This window comes from Dermacentor variabilis, chromosome 11 (genome assembly GCF_050947875.1).
Source record: "Dermacentor variabilis isolate Ectoservices chromosome 11, ASM5094787v1, whole genome shotgun sequence".
NCBI classification, from domain to species: Eukaryota; Metazoa; Arthropoda; class Arachnida; order Ixodida; family Ixodidae; genus Dermacentor; species Dermacentor variabilis.
Window position 1 is genome coordinate 34,860,407 of NC_134578.1, and position 21,807 is coordinate 34,882,213.

Here is a 21,807-nt window from a genome sequence, read left to right on the forward strand (position 1 = left end):
AAGGCGCATGCGCCCCTCGTGCGCGCATGGTTAGGAGTCTTTACGAATCCAAAGTGTGTTCGGCTGCAGAAATGGCGAAACGAAGTAGGCGCACCGTCAATTACTCGCTCAATCGGCTCTGAGGTGGATCCACGACAGCCTCCTGCCTTCCGCGGTGGGCGTGAGCGTTGCCCACACGCGTGGTACCTGCACATTAGCGTTCCTGCTGGCATGCTGTGCGCATGCGCTGGTCATCAACTAAACGTTATCTAATACTACACATTTTATGGGATGTATTTCCAGAGCTTCGAGGGAAGCAGGAAATATTGAGAGAAACGAAGAGAACGGTATACGGAGGACGCTGTAGTTGTCCGGGAGTGAAATCAGCTGCAGAAGCAACATCCTACCTTTCGTTCTGTCTTTTATTCTTTCAATATATTTGATTGGAAATGCGTCATATATTCCAACACTAGCCCAGCTATCAGCCATCAGTAATGCTCTTTCACACTTCTGATTAACGCCGACGGTTGCCCGTCCGTTTCATCTGGGGCAGCATCGAGGTGTGATTCGGATCTAGACAGCGTTTTGAGACGCCCGGCAGGTTCCAGGGTGCTGTCTCTTCTGCGCAGCAGCAGTTGCCTTGAGTGCTGTGGTGCGCTAGGCCCCACCTGCTTAATGGTTAAAAGATCGTACGAGAATTCGGCGCGCAACGTTAAACCTTGCTTTGTAAATGTGTCATCCTTCGGGCGAAGTTACCATTTTTGTTATGTGCTACTACACCGAGAGTGTTCTTTAAGGCTATACAGAATGTTTAAAAATACTCTCCGTGATATAATACATTTCTAGCGCTTGAGCTGGATTACTCAAGGAGGCGGACATTACTAGCACGAGCTATGGAAATACGCAAATAATTATTTATCTTTAATTAAATACATTATGGGGCATATCTTAATTTATGAAAAGGTGGCTTCCCAAGGCGCATCCGCTTGCAACTGATTCTCAGGATGGCACCAATTTAAGATATTCAATTCCGAAACAAGCGACGCGAAATACCTTGGCGGTCCAGTTAGTTTCGTGCTTCATATAAAACGGCGTTTTGTCAAAAAAGTAAGTGGAACAACAGTGCATATTTAGCGTAAGTTTGACGGCGCATATCTCGATACCGCTGGTATCCTCAGGATTCATTCGAAGTCGACATGCGTCACAAACCCAAACGGCTGCAGTAGGCAAATTGCAATATGTGCAATATAGCAAAAAACTTAGTTCGCAGAAAATTTTGTATTTGATTACACATTTCGATTTCTAGATGAAGTATTGTGCGCCTTTTCAAGCGAACGTGTTCAAGTATTACAATTGTGGTATGTGCCACAAGTGAGTTTTAAAAATTCGGTATGGTATTATGTACCATCATTCGCATATGCGGCGCTATTGGGGCAACGGGCACGCAACTCTCTTTCTTTCCAGGACCGATGCAATCTCCATGGCATTGGGATTTCTGCTGGTGGCGGCGCTTGTCACCGGATGCCTGCCACAGGTGTCATCGGTAATTTACGTCCCCTGTGAGTTATAATTGATTTCACATTGAAATGTTGCAAGGCGAGAAGAACACCCACAAATTGACAGAAGGAGGTAGGATGAACACTGGACTTGCGACTTAAAGCAATAATGTTGCGACTAAGTTTTCTTTTCCTCTTTGGATCGACATTGTGATGCATGTTCACAAGCGTCTTGAGAAACAAGAAAACACAAGCACACGTTCCTTGATCACCTTAAAAAATTTATCGAGATAGGGAAGCTTGTTCTTGAAAAGTGAATTAGACCGCTGGCTGATAGACAATTGCCCTCGAATGTAAATTCCTGACTGCGGAGTTTTGGGATGAAAGCAATCCTGGTCAGCCAACAAAAACAATAACGCTAATTTGCCTCCGAATTTTGAAACATGCGGGCACTCACACCTTGTTTGGGTGCGCTAAAATGCTCTTTGTATTGATCGAGGTGCCTATTTATCCGGCGCGGCAGTGCGCCGGATCAATGCGCAGGAGCGATTATGTCAGTGGCTCATATCGAACGGAGCGTTACGGTGTGGCCTCCACGGTCATATAGCACTCAGTAAGTTATCTCAGCGGCTCAAGTTTGTTGGCTAGTTAAGGCCGATCCACACGACGGACCAAGTCTGCGGGCCGATCGGTCACGTGATGCGACGTCACGGCCCTCCGCATTCCGGTCCGGCGCAGACCGCCATAGCAGAAGGCAGAGCAGACCAACTAGCTACACTAATGCCTTTCCGCGTTATCATTGTAATTATTCCGGCTCGAGTCCCGCAAAGCCGGGAACTGCTCCACGAGGGGTACAAAATAAGGAACCTGCTCGTCACTCCAAGAGGACATGGTGTTTAAAAAAAATAACCGCTGCACGCACGTGTATGCGGAGTGGCGTAGATGAAGCTACTCTTTTGCTGAGCCGAAAACTAGATTAGGTTTGGTTGAAGACACTCTGTTGCCGGACAACAGTCGTTGGCTACGCCAAAATTGCTGCAGTTTGTATGCGGTCCGCCGCCAAAACTGAAGCGGAAAAGCCTCGGCGATTTGTTGGACCGCGAGGGCCGTGGTCTTGCGCGGGCCAACGGCGGTCCGCACGAACTGGTGACGTCCTATCACGTGATGCGCGGACCGCGATTCAAACGAGCAGTTTGGTCCGTCGTGTGGATCGGCCTTTAGTACTCATTCAAGAGGCGGGAAGTGCCCACTGCTTTCCGGTAGGAAGCTTTTATACGCACACTACGAGCTGAGACGTTCAAACCCGACGGTCTCGAAACGCGCAATGCCGCTGCGGCGGAATTTTTTTTTAAATCTGCTGTACGCTTTCGAATATGTATGTAGGAAACCATTAGCCAGTAAACCCATCATCATTCACTGGTTCCACGTTCAAATGTAGTTAAATTCCACATGCAGTGCAAAGCCTCATATTATACTCATGCATGACCTTGAAGTCGAGAAATAAAAAAACAATGAAATAGAGACGCAATTATCTGTGTATAGGAAAACAAGTTACTAATTCATTTTTTTACAGCGAAGCTGTATGTTGCTAGCTGATTCGTTCGTACGTCTGTCGCCTGTGCGCCGAAAATACCTACGGCGCAACCCTATGCGCATGAGCGAGAAAAATAAACAGGCGCTCGATTGGCTGCGCCAGTAGTGACGTCTTCGCTCTCGGTCGCTCTCTGTCGCATCCGAGCGCGCGCGCAGAAGTTTATCTCCGGCTCCGTAAGGGGTAGGCCACGCGTCAAACGTACTCCTGAGGAGTAAGCAGCTTTCGATGAGCAAAACCACGATCAGAACCGGGAATGAGCTCGCCTACGCCGTGTCTATGCTGCAGGCCGGCCACAAGAACAGTCTTGTGCTTCCGAGCGCAAGAAGCAACTGCGTACCAAGGATCCGGCAACCTACCAAGCCGTCGTTTAATGGAACGTCGGGATTAACCTAGTGATAAACACTGTGGCCGCATGTTTCAGCTTCGCCGGTTAACAATCTGTACGTAGGGCTCGGGTGGTGATTTTTTCTTCTGTTGCCATTCACCAGACACTACAGCAGGAGGCTACAAAGAGAACACCAACGGGTTTCTCAAAGAAACCTTCGCAGTTGAAGAAAAGTGCGTGCTGGTCGGGGATTGAACCCGGGACCGACGCCTTTCCTGGGCGTTCGCTAGCATCCGAGTTAAGAAAAAGGCTAGCAAACCGTCAGAGCGACGCCGAAGTTTCAAGCACGGAGGCACTAAATGCTATTGTCAAGTGGATTACACTTTTTTTCTTTCGTAAGCTTCCTTGATTTCGCGGATTTATGCAGAACTGATTTGCCAGATTATGTGTATTTCGTTCTCAGAAACGCTCGTTGTTACGTCATATAAGAGAATAAACAAGCTGAAAAATTATTCAAGAAGCGAACACGCGTGATGTTTTGGTATTCTTCCAATTTCAGATTTTTAAAATTTTGCATACATATTCTATGAGTAGTTTTTCTCTTTCTTCTCTCTAGGAAAAAAAGTACGTTAATTTTTTCCTACGGTAGTTATATTTGTGCTTCACCTATTTAGTGGGAAAATATTTCAGGAACATGACACAAAGAGAAAGAAATTGAAATTGTTCAATTTTTAGCGGAGTTAAGGACATTATGCAATATGACGGTGCCAGGGTCGAAAGGTTGTGAATGAACACGTGATGATTATTTCGAAGTCGTACAGCTTTCCTATATTTTGCGTGGCAGGGATTGAGAAAGTTGGAGCTTTTTTTTCGTCAAACCTTATTTTGCCCGTTGTAATGGTTAAACAAAGAAATATAACTCTACCAAATAAAACAGAAGCTTATCACAGGTGCCGATGCGCGCTGTTTGAATTTGCAGTGTGTGCTGGGGGCGTGATAATCCTAGGCCAAGCTCCTTGAAATGATCTTCAGCTTCTTTTTCATCTGGCGTACAGGTTTCACTCAAGTTTAGTGACTCTTCGTTTTTATCCATGAGCAATCTACACACACTTGAATGTATTATGGTGTTATATAACATTTTCGTATAAGTAACATTGCCTAACGAATAATTGTGCCAATAAAACAAAAAAGTGTGCAATATGCTAGCAAAAAATGCTTTGGGAAACGGATGGTTGAAAACGAGGCGACCGCTACCAATCTATATTTTACCAACATTGAGCCCTACTGGCGCGAAATCTGTACATCGCAAGATGATCTTTTAGACGAGCCACGGAAAGTTCTTTGCTCATATATTATCCCTTTGATTTGCTGTTCAACACATATTTTTGGTGGAGTAAAATTATCAAGCCACATGCCCAAGTTGTTTGGCACTGATGAGACCCTAAAGTAAAGCGAAGAGCGTTGCTGCTTCCATTGATTTTCTTAATTTGATATTTTTCGCCGAACAATGCTTGTCTTGCCCCATGTTTTACCTAAACGTCTGACAATTGCCTGAAGCTCTGCTGGACTTTAGCATATTTTTTTTCTATTCACTGTGTTTCGCAAATTCTGTGTGACATTTTCTGTAATGTCGTCACTTGACACCGCCAGGGCTGAAATGTTTAACAGGGACCCAGTTTCTTCAACTTGTACGCCCTACAGAATGAAGCCCAACGTTCGAGTTCCCGTAGCTTGCTGACGTACCAAGCACCAGCCAATTCCATAGGCGCCATAACGCAGCGCTCTCAAATGAAACAAAAAAGGTTGCTTTCCTGATTACCAAGTTGTCGCGCTATTTGCTACGTCGGTATACTGAAGCAAGGTTTGGGTACGGGCTAGTTGGTATTCCAAAGTATCAATCGTCACTTACAGCGCATACATTGACGAGGGACAAAAAAGGACGACGAATACAAGCGCTGACTTCCACCTGATTTTTCTTATGAGAAACACACACATATATACTGGGACACCAAGACAAAAGCGCCACCTACAAAGAAACAACCCGGCATGAGTATGCATTCAAATTTCATGACCTAAGAACAACGAGGGCGCATTTGCGACCTCAGAAAAACCAGTTCTTTATCAGTTAATGGAATTGATGGCTTACTAACTGAGTCGCCATCGGCAATCGCTGCTGCTCCGATGATAAGTCTTGTGCATTCATTAGAATGCCTCGCTAAGATAGTGGTCTCTTCGAAAGCGCGATACAGCCGCACTGTGCGCAATGAAACCCTAGAAACCCTTCGAGCCCTTTGCGCACTTTATTGCTGTGTTCTTGTAACCTGACGTTAGGACATCTACCTGTCTGCCTGGTCTCCTGGTCTTATGTAGGGCAGACAGGTAGATGTCTTAACGTCAGGTTACAAGAACACAGCAATAAAGTTCGCAAAGGACGCGAAGGGTTTCTAGGTGTTCATTGTGCACAGTGCGGCTAGATCCCACTTTTCGAAGAAACCACTATCTTAGCGTGGCATTCTAATGACTGCACCAGACTTATAATCGAAGTAGCAGTGATTGCCGATGGTGACTTAGTTAGCCAGCCATCAATTGCATTAACTGACAAAGAGCTGGTTTTGCTGAGGTCGCACATGCGCTCTCGTTGTTCTTAGGTCATGAATTTTGAATGCATACTCATGTCGGGTAGTTGCTTTGGAGGGGGCGCTTTTGTCTTGGTGTCCCAGTATATATATATATATATATATATATATATATATGTATATATATATATATATATATATATATATATATATATATATATATATATATATATATATATATATATATATGATTCTCATAATAAAAATCAGTTGGAAGTCAGCGCTTGTCTTCGTCGTCCTTTTTTTGTCCCTCGTCTATGTATGCGCTGTAAGTGACGATTGATACGTCGGTATAACTGCATTTGATAACGCCACATTAGCAACATTACCCACTAAACAAGCTACTGACGTTTACTAGTGAGTTTCAGCTACCGCTTCCAAAAGCAGTTAATATCACCGCTTACAAAGGTTCTAGCGTAAAACACATATAGCGGACCAGCTCGGGCGTGTTCCGGAGTACGTCTGATATAGTTGTTGAAGTATCGAAACTTTCCATACGGCGGTGCTAACTACATTTGGAATAGGTAGCCAAAACCCATTATACTGACATCTACTACCTTGCTTATTCAGCACTGTTGCTTAACTCTACCGTTACGAACTACAGGTATACAATGCAATAAATAGTGCAATAACTGGGTGGTAAGGAGAACGACAGTTTTTTTAAGAGATAGATCAAATTTGAACGCCCACTGACTGAGCCATAACTTCCTAGCCGCTAGATTGACATCTGAAAATAGGCGCGCAATGCGGATGAAAAAGGAGAAGAAATATAAAGATCCTACACCATACTGCCAGTGTTAGCATAGGGCGTGAAACAGTTTGAACGAGTGAACTGCTCCCCTACGAGCGTTTACGAAATTTTGGTGGCCGCATGCATTTATATTTTTATTTATACAATACTGCGGACTCATGGTCCATGCATGGTGGTCGATACAAATACGAAAGAAGTACAGAAGAAATAACAAAGAAAAATAAGGCAACAATATTACATGCTCAGAAAGGTTACTTCACACTGTGATCACTTGCTTTGATTAGACAGTTCCATTCAGTAATGCTTCTCGGGAAATAAGGAAGCCTAAATAGGTCTGTGCGAGCAAAATATGAGGTTAGTGTTTTCATCGTGGTGTCGGATGGGCCTGCTAGTTAAGGGTGACAAATATGTTGATGCATCTGGCGCTACCTTGCTTTCCAAGAGTTGGAAATTCTAACCTAAATTTTTGCCTTCGTGCCTGCAATAAGGGAACGGCATTTGCGTGCATTAAGTTAGAAGGGGAGGCTAATAATGAAAATTTATTAAAAATAAACCTTACGGCCTTTATCTGAATACTTTCAAGACAATTGTGTTGTGCTTAGTATGAACAGAACAACAATAGTGAAGCATGTAGAGAGATTGCTAGGTCAGGAAACCTAAGCACGTCAAAGGAACATGGGTCGGGGGCTTAGTTACGCTGGAACAAGTGAAAGCTATTTTCTCCTTGCTTCTGCTACGACAACCAGTACTGACGACTCCACTTGCGGTGATAGAGGCTTCCAATCTGCGGTGGACTCTGATCAAAAGAATCAAATTTCCGTCCTTTACCAGATAAAGGTAACTTCATTGCGAGTACTTACCAAGCAGCATTCAATTGCCCCATTGAAGGCGTAAACAAAAGTAAGGTGCGTTGTTTCCCCTTGCTGAATTTAGCGGAGGGCGAGGAGGCACCGCTGCCCGGTTGAACCCTTATTGAAAGAATCCGCACGTAATGCTCGGGGGAAATTGAACATTCTCACTTTCTCGCTTGTAGAATTATCTTTTTTTTCTTTGACTGGCCGCTGTGCGCGCAAAGCAAATTAGCCTACGATACTAGAGCCAAATGTACAACGCTTTTCGTTCATGAGGGCTATTTGCCATGGTATGCAGAGTGATCTTCGTACGTATACGTAAGTTCTTTTCCCTATTGATATGTCAAAATTGGCTGGAATTTGCTCTTACGACTAATTCTATTGTGAGAGGTCGTTGTGAATGCGGGCCCTGTAGCCGAATTCACAAACCTTTTTGGTTTTCTTTTATTCCTTCGCGTTCCTGCTTTCGCTAGTAGTATGCCTAAGCATACTACTTACTGACGGCTGCTGTTACGAAAAGATGTAGTATAAGAACGTTTTCGTGTATACGGGCCCTGTTTTGATAATACCGTTTGATACTTGCCCTCAACAGATATCATGGAAGATGCCTGCGATGGCCTGCCACGCACGGTCCAGCTTCCACCAACCGGTCCCGGCTCGGCCATCATCATGCGTTCCCATCAGGGGGCGCACTACAAGTCTGGGCTCACGTGCAACTTCATCGTCAAGACGTCGAACGACTACCGCATCGTGGTCGTCTTCGAGACGATCCAGTTCCCGGGGACCACTCGGAACTGCTCCGATTCCTTGCTGGTAAATTGAACGCATGCTTTTAGCGCACAATCGTTTGGTGACTAAGATTTCATTCTTAGTGACATTTCGGAGAGTTATATTGCGCAGAAAAGGTTCCCGCAAGCACATTTTCGCTGCATCATTGGTCTCAAAACATTTGCTCGGGGATGTTGATATCAGATCCGGATTTGCGGTCACTACCTACCCTAAGTAGACGTATCCCCTTACCACTTCCAGTGCCTCGCTACCTATCGTACCTACCTATCGGATCCGGATCATGAGACTGAAATAATCAGAAGAATAAGAATGGGCTGGGGTGCGTTTGGCAGACATTCTCAAATCATGAACAGCAGGTTGCCATTATACTTAAAGAGAAAAGTTCGTAACAGCTGTGTCTTACCAGTACTCACCTACGGGGCAGAAACCTGGAGGTTTACGAAAAGGGTTCTACTTAAATTGAAGACGACATAACGAACTATGGAAAGAAGAATGATGGGTGTAACGTTAAGGGGGGGATAAGAAGACAGCAGATTCGGTGAGGGAACAAACGCGAGTTAATGACATCCTAATAGAAATCAATAAAATGAAATGGGCATGGGCAGGCATGTAAGGAGGGAAGATAACCGATGGTCATTAAGGGTTGCGGACTGGATTCCAAGAGAAGGGAAGCGTAGCAGGGGGCGGCAGAAAGTTAGGTGGACGGACGGATGAGAATAAGAAGTTTGCAGGGACAACATGGCCACAATTAGCACATGACCGGGTTAGGTGGAGAAGTATGGGAGAGGCCTTTGCCCTGCAGTGGGCGGAGCCAGGCTGATGATGAAAAGCCATGTACAGCTAGCGTTGTTGATTCGGAAACACGAATATCAAGCCTAAGGAATTTGAAAGTTCATATCACAACCCGAGGTGAGCATTAGAGATGAAAAAATAAAGAAAATTAAGTGAGCAATATCTCAAGTTATATCTCAGAAGCGAGCTGATTTCTAAGTCGCTTTCGCGCAGCAGACAAGTGACGGCGCGTATATATTGATCAAATTTAAGCTGTCCCTAATGTCGAACTCGAATGTATTCTTGACTAAAGAAAGAAAAAAAAAACATGCGGCAATAGGTAGTGTTTTCTTCTCAAGATATCACGTGCATTCAGTCATACATTTTGTAACGAGGAAGCATGAAAGGGTTGGGAGCGCATAAAAGGGAACACCGTTGTTCACCAAAACGAAACAAACCGGCCCGATGAAATGAAAGAGGAAAAACAGAAAACAAGTCACTTTATGAGTACGTAACATTTGTTTCCTTCTCATTACAGCTGTCGAACGCCGAACAAGTCGACGGGCCAATATGTACTTCGGATGTGAAGGAGGTGATCAGCAAAGGAAACGTCATTAATGTCACCTGGAGCACGGGAGGCGGAGAGCCCGCGTCCAACAACGATGGTTTCGAAGCCATCGTCACCGCCTACAAACGTAAGCTTCAGCATGACCAAGGAAGGACCCTTTCGGACTAAAAATACCAGTCAGTGAAGTTGACCGCAGAGAAGTGCATTTCTTAAAGGAAAAGAGGTGGATGGAAGGAGAAAAGAGGGGGGGGGGGTGTAGCTTAATGTTTTGCCGTTCATCGAACCAGTGTGTTAGACACCGGAGTTTTGTTCACGCAAAGATCACGATTCCTTGGCGTTCCTTAGCCATAGCATGCGAACAGTCCACTCCGCAAACCTTTTTGCAGCTCGGAGTTTCGAGTAATGGAGAGATGACACATGATAAAATTTGACTGAAAACGCAAAGGCCCGATAGCCGTTCATCCTGACGACGAGCTCAGGTCTCTAAACATGCGAAAATCGGAAGGAGAGGTACTGACGTTTTTTGTTTACAACCCTTCCCTGGTAAGATGTTATTACCGATGAGAATTCGATTTGACGGGTCGGTTTTGACGCACCGATGCTGCACACAGTACAAGAGTAGATCCTGTAGTGCGAAGGAGGGCGGCTCATTTTGCCCCGATAGAAACTCGGGCGCCATGGCACGGTGTCGATCGAACCCTCGACCAGGTGCTCAGAACCATTACGCCTTCAGCCAATGAACCTTTGCGACGATGACAGATATTTGCGTTAATAATGATAAATGATTATCCCAAAAGTGCGATAAGAAGCGCTTGGGCTTCTTAGAATATAACAGCAACATGTACCGATAAGATCGGATAACACGACCAGAATGTCCAGAAGTGACGAAATTGAACTTGAAGCTGCGTAGAAATTACGCTGCGGGCACAACCTAAACACTGGACATACCTGTCACCCATGCGATAAAATATAAGAAATGAAAAGTAAGACCTTGTATGTAAAATCATCAGCCTTGAGCTGCCTTGCTAGAATAAGTAATGCTAGATGCGGGTGTCCCATCTGTCTATACCAGCATGTGGCGAAATGTATTTTGGGAGTTTCAGGGAAAGCATCAAGCATTCCCAGATTTCGGAGAAATGTTTTGCGTCAGAAGTGCCGCACACCTTCACCCCTACCCTCTCCCCTTCCACCAGCACGCCGGTGGCTTGAGCCATATTTTGCAGGAAGAATGAAACCCCGTGGTTGTGGGAGGACGGATACTTGGGCGAGTTGGTAGGTTACCCTATACTTCACTGCAGAGTGGAAAGATACGGCCGGAGACGAAAAGATACGACGAGCGCTGACTTCCAACTGCAAGATTTATTCTAAAAGTACTTTTACTCGAGCCGTCATCATACGTGACATTAAGGTTTCTTTTCTTTTCCCTTTCTTTCATTTTTTCGCTCTTTTACGTTGGTGTTGGTGCTGCTCTTAATGCCGCCTTTTGTAGTGTGACTGCAATACCGTTGGTAGACAGGATGTGTTCGGAAATAAGACTCATCTCCTGTCGACTAGAACCGTAGTTTGGCGGCGCCGGCAGGCAGAACGGCAGGCAGAAGTTATGCGTGGCTGTCACGACGGGTGCTGGCTTAGACGTTAGGGGAAGAAAAGGAAAGTCGATTACTAAACAAACGATCTTTCATTACTTCGGTCGGAGTTCCAAATGGAGCCACCGTCAAGCAACGAAATTTCTACGCATGCGGCAACTGTTGATGCTACATTTTACACGGAAGCACTCAAACACTTGAGAGAGAGAATTCTCCGCGCACGCAGTGACATGGCCACTACCTACTTGAATCGTCCATCGCGAAGTAACTGGGAGATAAGGGCGCAGTTCGAGATGCTAAGACGCTAAGTTCGAGATGCTTCGAGATGCTAATCGTTATCATAGCGTAACTGTATAGTTGACTGGTCGCTTTAGAATCGATAAAAAAGAAGAAAAAGAATACTGCTAACGTCGCCGTCGCCTCGACATAGTCACCGCATGCGATAAAAGGGTACAAAATGATAACTGATTCTACAGATGTGGTTTGGCCAAAAAACGCGTTGTGGTAGCGGTTAGGCTGGCGTTATACGAACGCTTGAAAGGGCCGGATGTGCCGAGAGTAGTTCCTTCAACGGCACTCAAGAAACGCAAGCTCGCTGAAATGGAGGAAGCGAGGAAGGAACGTTGAAGGACAACAGGATTATCGTAGTCGGCAGAAGCAACAACGAGAACAGCGACAGGCACGAGCAGATTCACCAGCAAGAAGAGGAAAGGATGTGTTGAGAAGCGGACCGGGAAACGACGTTACAGGGCGATGGCTCGATAATAAAAAGTGCTACGAAATTCGGAGAATTGTCTACTAATGCTGAGCGTTCTCTGCCTTAGGAAAACGCGATGAGTAGTCATGCGTAGGCTAGCGACATAAGGAAGCAAAAGCGAAGTAACAGCCGAGACATAGAATGCTTGCGCTTAGTCGACAACTCTCAGAACTTCTGTGGCATTTTGAGTATGCCACGCAAGATAGAATTCAGTTTGTTCTGCCAACTAAGCGAACTGTGACCACAGAAAGTTATTCCGCATCAGAGAACACGGTAACGTGAGGCATGAACTAATATTTTGCGAACAGATGAAGGCATATACTTGTCTAACACTCTAAAGTAAAATTAGTGCTGCTTGAAGTGTAGGACAAACATGCGCCGAGTATGAATTCCCCGAGAGATCCCTAGAAAATAAACCCAAGTATTTTGTTGTCGAGGTGAATTGCACAGAGGAGCTGGAACAAGAAGAGCAAGTGGAAGAATGCAGGAATGCGGGTAATTTAAGTTTACCCTTTTTAAAGAGTTGTGAAAGCACAATAGCTGCGTCTTGGAGACGTTCACATTTATTACAATTGCTTCAAGCAAGTTCACCATGTGAATGGGTGCCTTTCTCATGACACAAATAGCGCCGGAAATTTCTTTTTTGCTCCCCCGGATCAAACGCTGCTTGAAAAAGCACCATCGTGACACAGTCACCAAGTACAAAGCATCCGTGGCGCAGCTGGCTTTAAAGGCTAGACAACAATGGAAGCAGAATAAGAACGCAGGAGCAGTATTCAATGTGGACGCGAAGCTCAAAATGCCCTGCTGAAAGGTTTCGTATGTTGCATATTGTTTAGCATAGGCAATTTGTGCAAGAAAACAAGACAAATCAGTACAACTCAGAGACCATTTTGAACATTACATTGCAAACTATCTCCAATCTTTCTTCAAGTTATCTAGGTAGCAAATACGTGACATATTCGTCCCGCATATCATGTGAAATACACGCAGAACTGCATGAAAGTAGTTCATTCATGTTTTCACCTCCAGCTTCCAAAGCGCTGTAACTTCTTTAAGATAGGCTATTGTGTCGTCAGAGACGACGAAAAGCTGCCATGAAGTGCATTTCGAATAGCGCGAAATTATATGAAAATTTAGCATGGAACCTCAACATGGAACACCAATGCCTTGGTGTTTATACAAAGTTTTCACCATGTGAAAGCTAAGGAGATGGTCACATTGTCACCCTATAGGTAAATGCTGCTTCTGGCATCTAATAGTGGCAGTTAAGCAAAAAAAATGGGATTTGGGTTTTCGCATTTACAGCCTGGTGCCCAAAGCATGGCGTATGTGACGTGTTTCCGGCTCCGCAATTGCTTCCGGCGCTTGCAGTTAGCAAAAACATGCCCTCCAAGATCGGTTTATGGTACTCGGAGACAATTGCTGACCAGTTATAGGAACCGACTTCAATAACGACTATGTAGCATAGTTCCCTTCGAGTCTCGGGGGGATATCAATCGTAATTGCTCGGTATTGTGCGGCATGCGCTCAGAAAATGCTTATATCTCGGTATTGTGCGGCATGCGCTCAGAAAATGCTTATATCTCGGTATTGTGCGGCATGCGCTCAGAAAATGCTTATATACGGAACGTGAGCGAACGTGAAAAGCAATACGATATGCTTCCGAAGCAACGAGACAGCATTTTCTCGAGACTGCACAGCACCCAGCACTGTCCGCAAGCAGCAATCCTTGTATCCGCGTATTCAAGAAGGTAATCTCGTTTGTACACGCCGGGCTGGTTCGCCTTGTCAGCATTTCACCGTCGGTGCATACCGTCTTCACAAAAGAGCCTTTTGAACCACCAGAACCGACAATTTTTTTCAAGATTTTCACAAAATTACAAACTCCAATTTTTCATCTAAGCTATATTATTTTACGTTTGGTTTCCCCTTTTGCTTTTCAGTTCACCAGCGCTTCGTTTTTTTCTTTTCGCCCAGCATCAGAACCCAAATCACAATAACTTTCTCTTCTCTTGAAATGTCCTTTCGTTTGTGCTGACGTGAACACGCCCGTATATATCCGATCGTTAGAGTCCCTCGTTTCAAAGCATCATGTCGATTCAGATTCTAGTAGGAATCTGGTCGTTCGATTGCGACTAATCTCCGCTTGTGCCTCGCTTTTTTTGTGTGTGGAAACGCTGCTAGCGGGTTTATTCCCAACGTACCGGATCAATAGCTACCCGACCAGCTTCCCCGTTTGTTGAAGAATGCTTCTTGTCGACTGTACGTTACCCCCCGGAAAAGCAGTTTTCCTTGTCAAGCATCGTTTTCAAACCGATGCTTGTAGTATAGTGCCTAACGAGGCCGCCTATTGACATGTTGTCTTGTTGCAATCAAGGAGGAAGCAAAATTGGTAAACCTCCTTCGTAACAACAAAGAAGCTGCGAATTCTTTCAATTACACCAACGATAAATAAAAAGAGCGGTCAATTTATATTTTAACGAGCGTGCAAGAGGGCACTACGCAATGTACGACAACATAATTGGAACACCCATATCTTGTAATCAACACTTGCGAAACATCTGTGGGTGTCCCCAACTACTCACGTTCACGTGAGATGAATGCACGTAAATGAAATGAAAAGATTACTTGTGTTTACCAAAGAACGCATGGGAAAGGAGGGCAGCTAAGATGCAGAAACGATCGTGTACAGAGACTTCGGTGCAAGTTTCAATGCGGGTGTTCCGAAATAACACGATAGATTTCCAGTATAACGCGCGTCTCAAAAGGCCTTGACGCGTTTAAGCCCGTCAAATAGAAATATTACATTTTGCGGCAGTACGCGTTCACACTTTTTAGCTTATAGAGAACTTATCGGAGCACGCTAAAGGCTGGTACGGGCTGCGGGGGTTGGCCCGTTGACGTGACGCCTGTGTCAGGTTCTATATACGAGACCTGCGCACGCCAGCCAATCGTCCTATTCCCGTGGTATAACACGTGAATAGGACGATTTTCTGAACTGCAACAAGAACGCTCGCCTGCTTAACTCCGTGCTTCAACTCTATGTTTGCTTGAACCTGATAATCAACGCATTACCCGATCCAAGTGAGCATTCGAACGCATGCGACCACGGCCGGTCTGGTGCCCGCGCCTGCCCAGACGCCAGATGTGCGCCATCGACTGCCCATGTTGCGGCATGCACAGCGGTGCTATGTGTCTGTAGAACGGGGAAGCGCTTGCGCCGATATAAACGCTGGCTGGAGGGCATAGTGGATGCGCAACGTTCCCTACACGATATGACTGGTGCTGTTCGCTAGCCTGTGAGATATGGCGCTGCGGCCGGTGTGGGAAACTGGTGCGTCCCTGGCCCGGGGTATCGAACTGAAACTGAAAAAAAAACTGAATAGCCCCGTATTTTTGCTAGAACCGGACTTGAAGCGGAACGTTATGATTTCTTCCCTATTTACCTTTCTTTTTTTGTTGTTTTACTCCGGAGTGCAGCCGAAAGAAGAAAGATAAGTCTTCGGCTTACACTGGTGACCTTTTTAGCAGCTTTGTATGCATGCACTATCTAGATTTGGGGCTCTACTATGCAACCTCATTTGTAAATGCACACGACCGTCCCGTTATTTGAAAAGTAGCAGCACCGTCAGTACGGTTTCCAGCGTATCGCAACGGGGAGCAGATTAGGCGCTGCGTTATTGCGACGGTATTTGCCTCGCATCGGACGCGCAGACTCGACAAACTGCGATGCGTGAAAAGTACCTGAGGCAGTGGAGCACATATGCTTGTCCCTTGTCCCCAGTATGACTGTGAAGGGCAGGCATTGATCTCTTGGTTAGCGCCAAATAACAACAACCCATTCAGTGAAATAGGTGGGGCGGGGCCCTTGGCAGGACATATCAACTAAGCGAGCGATCAAGGCTCTTTTAAAATTTTTAGTTAACACAGCGCTGGATCAAGGCTGTGAACGGATGCTCCGAACACTGCTTTTCCTCGGCATTACTCTTCAGTCTCCTTTCTTTCTTCTCTTCCACTTGCCCATGAATAGAGTAGGGGGCGAGATGACTCTGCGTTTCTCTCTCTCTCTCTCTCGCTCTTTCTCCACAAAGCCTCGTTTCACATAGAGCCACAGCATTAGTGTTGGATCCGCATATTTATTTTGTAACTACGTGCGGCATGAAGAACATGCGTATTCTTTTAGTGCAGGTCAGCCGCAGTGTCAAGATTTTCTACGAAATAAATTTCTATGTTTTCATGTAGTCGTTCTTCGGTTTTGCAAAATGAACTTCAACCGGTTCAAAGCGGTTTGAACCGTCTTTTTTTTCTGGCAGGCGAGTTGACCTTGAACTGAACCGTTTTCCGTAAACCAGAACGAAAAAAAAAAAGAAACATTGCGGTTAGGCACTGTGCGCGTGCCTATAGACACAAGGACCAAGGGTACGACGCTAAGCAGACGAGCACAACGTGGGACACATAAGAGATAGACGCGGGTCAATATGCACGGGAGACACAGTGGCGTCCGTATACGTCGTTTGTGTCTTGCTTGGTCCTCGTCTGTGTAGCGCCGCACCTTTTGTCCTTAAGGAAGCTTTAGCTCGGGTGCTCCTATCTAAATACATGTAAAAGGAGAATTCGTTTTTCTCGGCCACCACTCCAGCAAGTTTGAAGAGGTTTGTCCATGTTAAAGGAAAAACTTAAATTCTAGTGACTGTTGGTTTTAAATTTTTCGTCTAGGTGATCAATTTTTTATTAAAGGTTGTCAAAAATCGCAAATTTTCAGAAAACAAAAATATAAAGTTTCAGATACCGTAACTCAACAATGAAAAAAATATCACAATTCTGTGAGTTGCACTTAATAGTACATCTAAAGCGGACAAAATTGATATGTTACACATGAATCTCACAAAATTTAGTAATATGGAAATACAGCTTTTGCAGAACCCTAGTACACAACGTAACGAACTCGCGTAAGATACAACTTGACATATCAAATTTGTCCGCTTTGAATGTTCCAATATATGCCTTTCACAGAACCGCGATATCTATGCTTGATGCAAAGCTATAATTTGTAAACTTTGTGCTTCTATTTTTTCCGAACTTCCAAATTTCTGAAATATTACGCATCTAACAGTCACTAGAATTTAACTTTATCTCTCAAATGCAACAAACTTAATTAACATTGATCTAAGGGTTATCCTAGAAAAGCGTTTCTGCGTTTTTCATGTATTTGAACAGGCCGCGTCGGAGTCGGGCCCGAGCTAAGGCTCCCTCCTAAGTCATGAACCAACTGTCTCAGCAACAAGCCTTGTTAAATCCTATAGCCACATTGCGCTGCAAATTTCGGCAGCGATAGCGAATTCAGAACACAGAGCCTCTAGCGAGATGTAGGATCAAAACGGGTGGAACTTGGGGCGCTATAACGTAAAACTATTCCAAAATTTTCTATTCCAATTCTGTAATCAGCCCACCGCGATTGGTCAAACAATTTTTTTGGACCACCCCCACTTCACCTGTATGTCACGCAACGTCACGAAAACCGCGATAGCTCCCCACCTGATATGACGTGCACACACTGATTATGCATAATTTGAACGAACAATACAAAAATAGTTATTTCTGATTCGACGCCTCTTTGACATTAGCCCTTGGCTATAGGTCCAAAGTTTTCGGGCTGAAACCACTGCACCTGCTTTTCACGCGACGTCACAAAACCGCAAAAACTTGCCGCGTCAAAATGACGCGTACACGTTAAAGGTACATTAATAGGCCGAACAAAGCTGAATTTTCTTCTGAATAGCAGCAGGCTGCCCCGTTCCGGAAGGAATAAAAGATGGCTCCGGCACTGGCTACTGGCCGATCGCTCCGGCGCTGGCTACTCGCCCCTGCCGAAGACCATGGATTTATTTGCGTCTAATAAATCTTTTTGCGTGGCCGTGTAATGTTTTCGAGAACTTTCGACACGTTTACGACCTTGTTCTGCCAACTATTCTTTGCTGAGGATCCGTTTGAGCGTCATTCTTAAGCTTCCGTTGCATGCCGCCGCGATTGTCGACGAGCCACCGCAAGCTAAGTAAGAGAAAGCAGACCAATCGCAGACGCCGGCACCACTCTCTTCATCCGGTTATTGATATTCAGTGTAGTGGCTCGGCCCCATCGAATGCCTCTCCACTTGAGCATGCTCCTCGCCTCTTGTGAGCCAATTAGGTAAGACAAGCCGCTCAGTGCAGGCAATGTTATTAGTTTTTGAAACAAACAAAAGAGACCTCCTGTGGACGATGGAGTATTTGATTGGTTTGTTCAGACAACCCTGCGGTTGACCGCCCGATGCTTACGTCGGCGGTTTCGCGAATTCGACGTCAGGAGATTGGAATAAAAACATATTGGAATAGTTTTACGTTATACGGCCTTTGATGCATGCACGCCATCGCACCTACGATAGCTTTTCAAAACAAGAGTTGAGAAAATGCCACATTTCTTGTTTTTTCTTCCTTATCCTCATGATGCAAGTCACGTCATCAACCTCACCCTCATGTTGAAAATTTTGTGAACCCTACCTCGCGCACATTTCGACCTCGAAAAAAAAAACTACCCTCCTCTGAGTGGCTGCTCTTTGCTACAATTTCAAGCAAGCCATTAATTAAGTCGTCCCGTGAGATTAGTCTACAAACACGATTGCCTGCCGTGATTGCAATTCTCGAAGCGTGTCGCTGTTGTTTTCTTACAGGGGCACTGACTCAACGTAAAGGTCGAGCCACTCCTCAAAGTTCGCGAAGCGACCCCCGCACCTGCGGCTTTGTTTTTTTTTAAATTTTGCTACTAGCAGAAAAGGCCCTTTTTTTAGCGTGAGAGCCAGACGGTGAAACAAGGCGCATCCCTGTATTTTCGCAAACGATAGGGTGAGCTGCCTATGTTAATTTTAAGCTTCGTACAAGCGAACTCCCCGAATTCTTCGGGACGTGCACCCTTGAGAAGTCAGGTACTTTAATCTCCAGGTGCATTGGAGGATAAGCTTAGTGTACTACACCCACGCGTGGGGGAATTTACTGAGGATAAGGATCCCACGCTCGAAGTAAGCAGTACGCCGAAACAACAGGCTCGTCCGCGAAGCGAGTCTGCTGTACTGCTTCGATAAGGATGTGCTAACTACTAGTTCTATGCAGTAGTATTTGCCGTCAAAAGATACGGTAGAAAACAAAACAAAACACTGTTTCTCTGTGACAATATTGAAGGAAGAGAAATACGCTCTGCATTTAGAGGTTTCGCCTTTGTAACCGTTCTTCACAATTTCGCGGTACCGTGGCCATCGCTTCGTTAGGGCCTTGCGCACTATCGCATTTTTCATCCGTGCAGACGTCTGCGAGCGGGGTGCGGGCTCGAAAATTCGGGGATTCAAATAAAGATATCATGCGCATCAGCGGCTCGAACTCGCTATCTGTTGCAGACAGCGCTTCTCGCTTTTGCTCGCGCATTAAGGCATAATCCAAGAGCATTTCACGAGATTCTCTCAACGCACACGTGGGTGAAGAACAGGGAAACAAGGTGGACGGGCGACCGGGAAAAAGCGCCCGACATATCTTCAATTGCTCGCTAGCGACGTCTTTTCTTATGCAAAAAGCTTTGCCACAGCGGCCAGGATTCCAACGCGGGGAGCTTGTTTGAAGTCGTCTTTGAATACTACTCAGCTTACTGTTATACTAATCAACTACTCCGCTGCCCTTATTCGCGAGAATGAGAGCAACAGCGCACCGTTATAGATGTTAAACTAAAACACTCTGTGTTGCATGTTTTTTTATTGCAAATGAAGTCCCTCGACCTAGTCACTCTGAGCTCGCCAACCATAAAGCAATACGTTTTTGTTTGTGCTATAGTCGAGCTTTACTTATATTACCGTGATGTTTTTTTTATGTAGCCTTCACTAGACTAGCAAACGCTGTCAATGCTTGTAGGACATCGAACCTCAAGTTCTTGTCCGTGCCTAATCATAACAAGAAAAGGCAAATTGGAGAATGTTTATTTTGGAAATGGAGTGTACTGATCTGTGGCAATAATTTGGGGAAACAAATCTCGGAGCAATGCAAAAGAAGTCGCCGTCACTGTTCCCGCTATATCGCTGCTCACCTCATATCGCTGCTCACCTCAGTTCACCTACAGCTAATATCAACAGTCATGTATGAAAGAGCAAAGTTACAAGTGGGCTTTGGCGTAGTTCTAAGCTCTATAGTGGCTTCGTGCCAGTGCGGTTCAAAACTTCAGTAGCTCAAGCCCATTCAGAATGCGATCTAAGTGACTTCCCTGCTGTTTAGCATTATGAATCGCGGTCTTCCTCATTTAGCCTCACAACGTGACTGTCACCGTCCGTCGCCCTCACCATACAACATCCACGCTCACTCACCTTTACCAATATTCCATAGCTGATCCCCACGTCAGCCGCCTCTCACCACATAGGAGTGAAGCAGATTAGGATGAGGACGCTCTCGTGAGGATGTCCACATCTGGTCACAAGGCGAGAGTGTCCGAGGTATACTGAAATATCAGAGTGCAAAAGCAGCACTTGCCTGAGTATGTTCGCGATCGATATCAGACCGAATCACAAGTTTTCCCGAGGTTCAGCTTGGCATAGCTTGATGCACAATGCTCATACGAGCGGTGAAGCATGACTTAACAAGCGATGCGGTCGGGATAGTTGGAGTGGTTCTATGGTAACAGGCAGCTCGAAACTGGTAGGGACATACAGTACAAACATAGCAAAAGCTGTTTTCATCCCGTGACCCTGTCACTTTAGCACCACCTGTTACCATTGAAAATGCGTTTTTCTTTAAATTCGGAATGTCGTTTCATTTTTCCTCCCCCCCCTATGTCGCTGGTCTATGCCGGCGACATAGGGGGGGAGGTTGCATAAAAGGTAATACCGTAGCGCCCTCTGAACAGTGCGAGGTGCCCTTGCCAATAACAGCACGGTTTTTTTGTAGTTCTGTTCTCTTCGGTTACACATTAGTTCCTGTGCAGAGATTGAGGCATAGAGTACCTCGGTTACACCACTTCGCTTTCCCATACAACAAAAACAAAATATATTTTAACGCAATAGCGTTAAGCACCCCATGTCACAGAAAATCCGGTGACGGCGCCGGCGGAGCTGTGCGTGAGAGAAAATTTCCGTATATATTTTGGTATATGTGTACGCCACGCCTCGCTGCATGTCATGCGGTATATGCGGGTTATATTGCCACATCATTCTATCACTAAATTTACTCGTATCTTGTCTTACATCCTCGACGAAGTTATTCCTCAGAATTTTGAAAATGACTATCCACAAACAAATGTAATGAAACAAAACACCGATACCGCGTGCCTTTTACATTAAACGTTCTCAGAAAGAGCGAAACAATAACACAAACCTGAAAATGATGTAATTTTTTCGCGCTGCTCTGCAGCTACCTCCGGGATCGGCGCACGCAAGGGGCGGCGTTTCTACGAGAAAGCTCGCCTTCGAGCATAGCGTTCGCCGATCAGCGTTTTCCGGTAAACATTACGGTTAGATAAGCTGCAGTTGCCGGGAAGCGTGAGAAGCAGTCAGGGATCTTTCAATGCTATCGCGCTGCACTCCTAAAGGCCATGTTTAAGCGCTCTCCAATTTTCAAACGCATGAATAAAGAAAAATGTCAATGAAACTAATCGATTCATTAAAACTTCTTTCTGGGCGAGTTGGTGCATACTTGACA

General features: G+C 45.3%; 1 protein-coding gene across 1 annotated transcript in view; it reads left to right on the forward strand.

The window, feature by feature from the left end:
• The first annotated feature begins 8,229 nt into the window (after positions 1–8,229).
• LOC142563745 (uncharacterized) overlaps positions 8,230–21,807 on the forward strand; it is a 33,123-nt gene continuing 19,545 nt past the window's right edge. Inside the window, exons 1-2 of the mRNA XM_075674345.1 lie at positions 8,230–8,445; positions 9,731–9,887. Coding sequence (XP_075530460.1) covers positions 8,230–8,445; positions 9,731–9,887 — 373 coding nt within the window. The remainder of the gene's footprint in view (positions 8,446–9,730; positions 9,888–21,807) is intronic.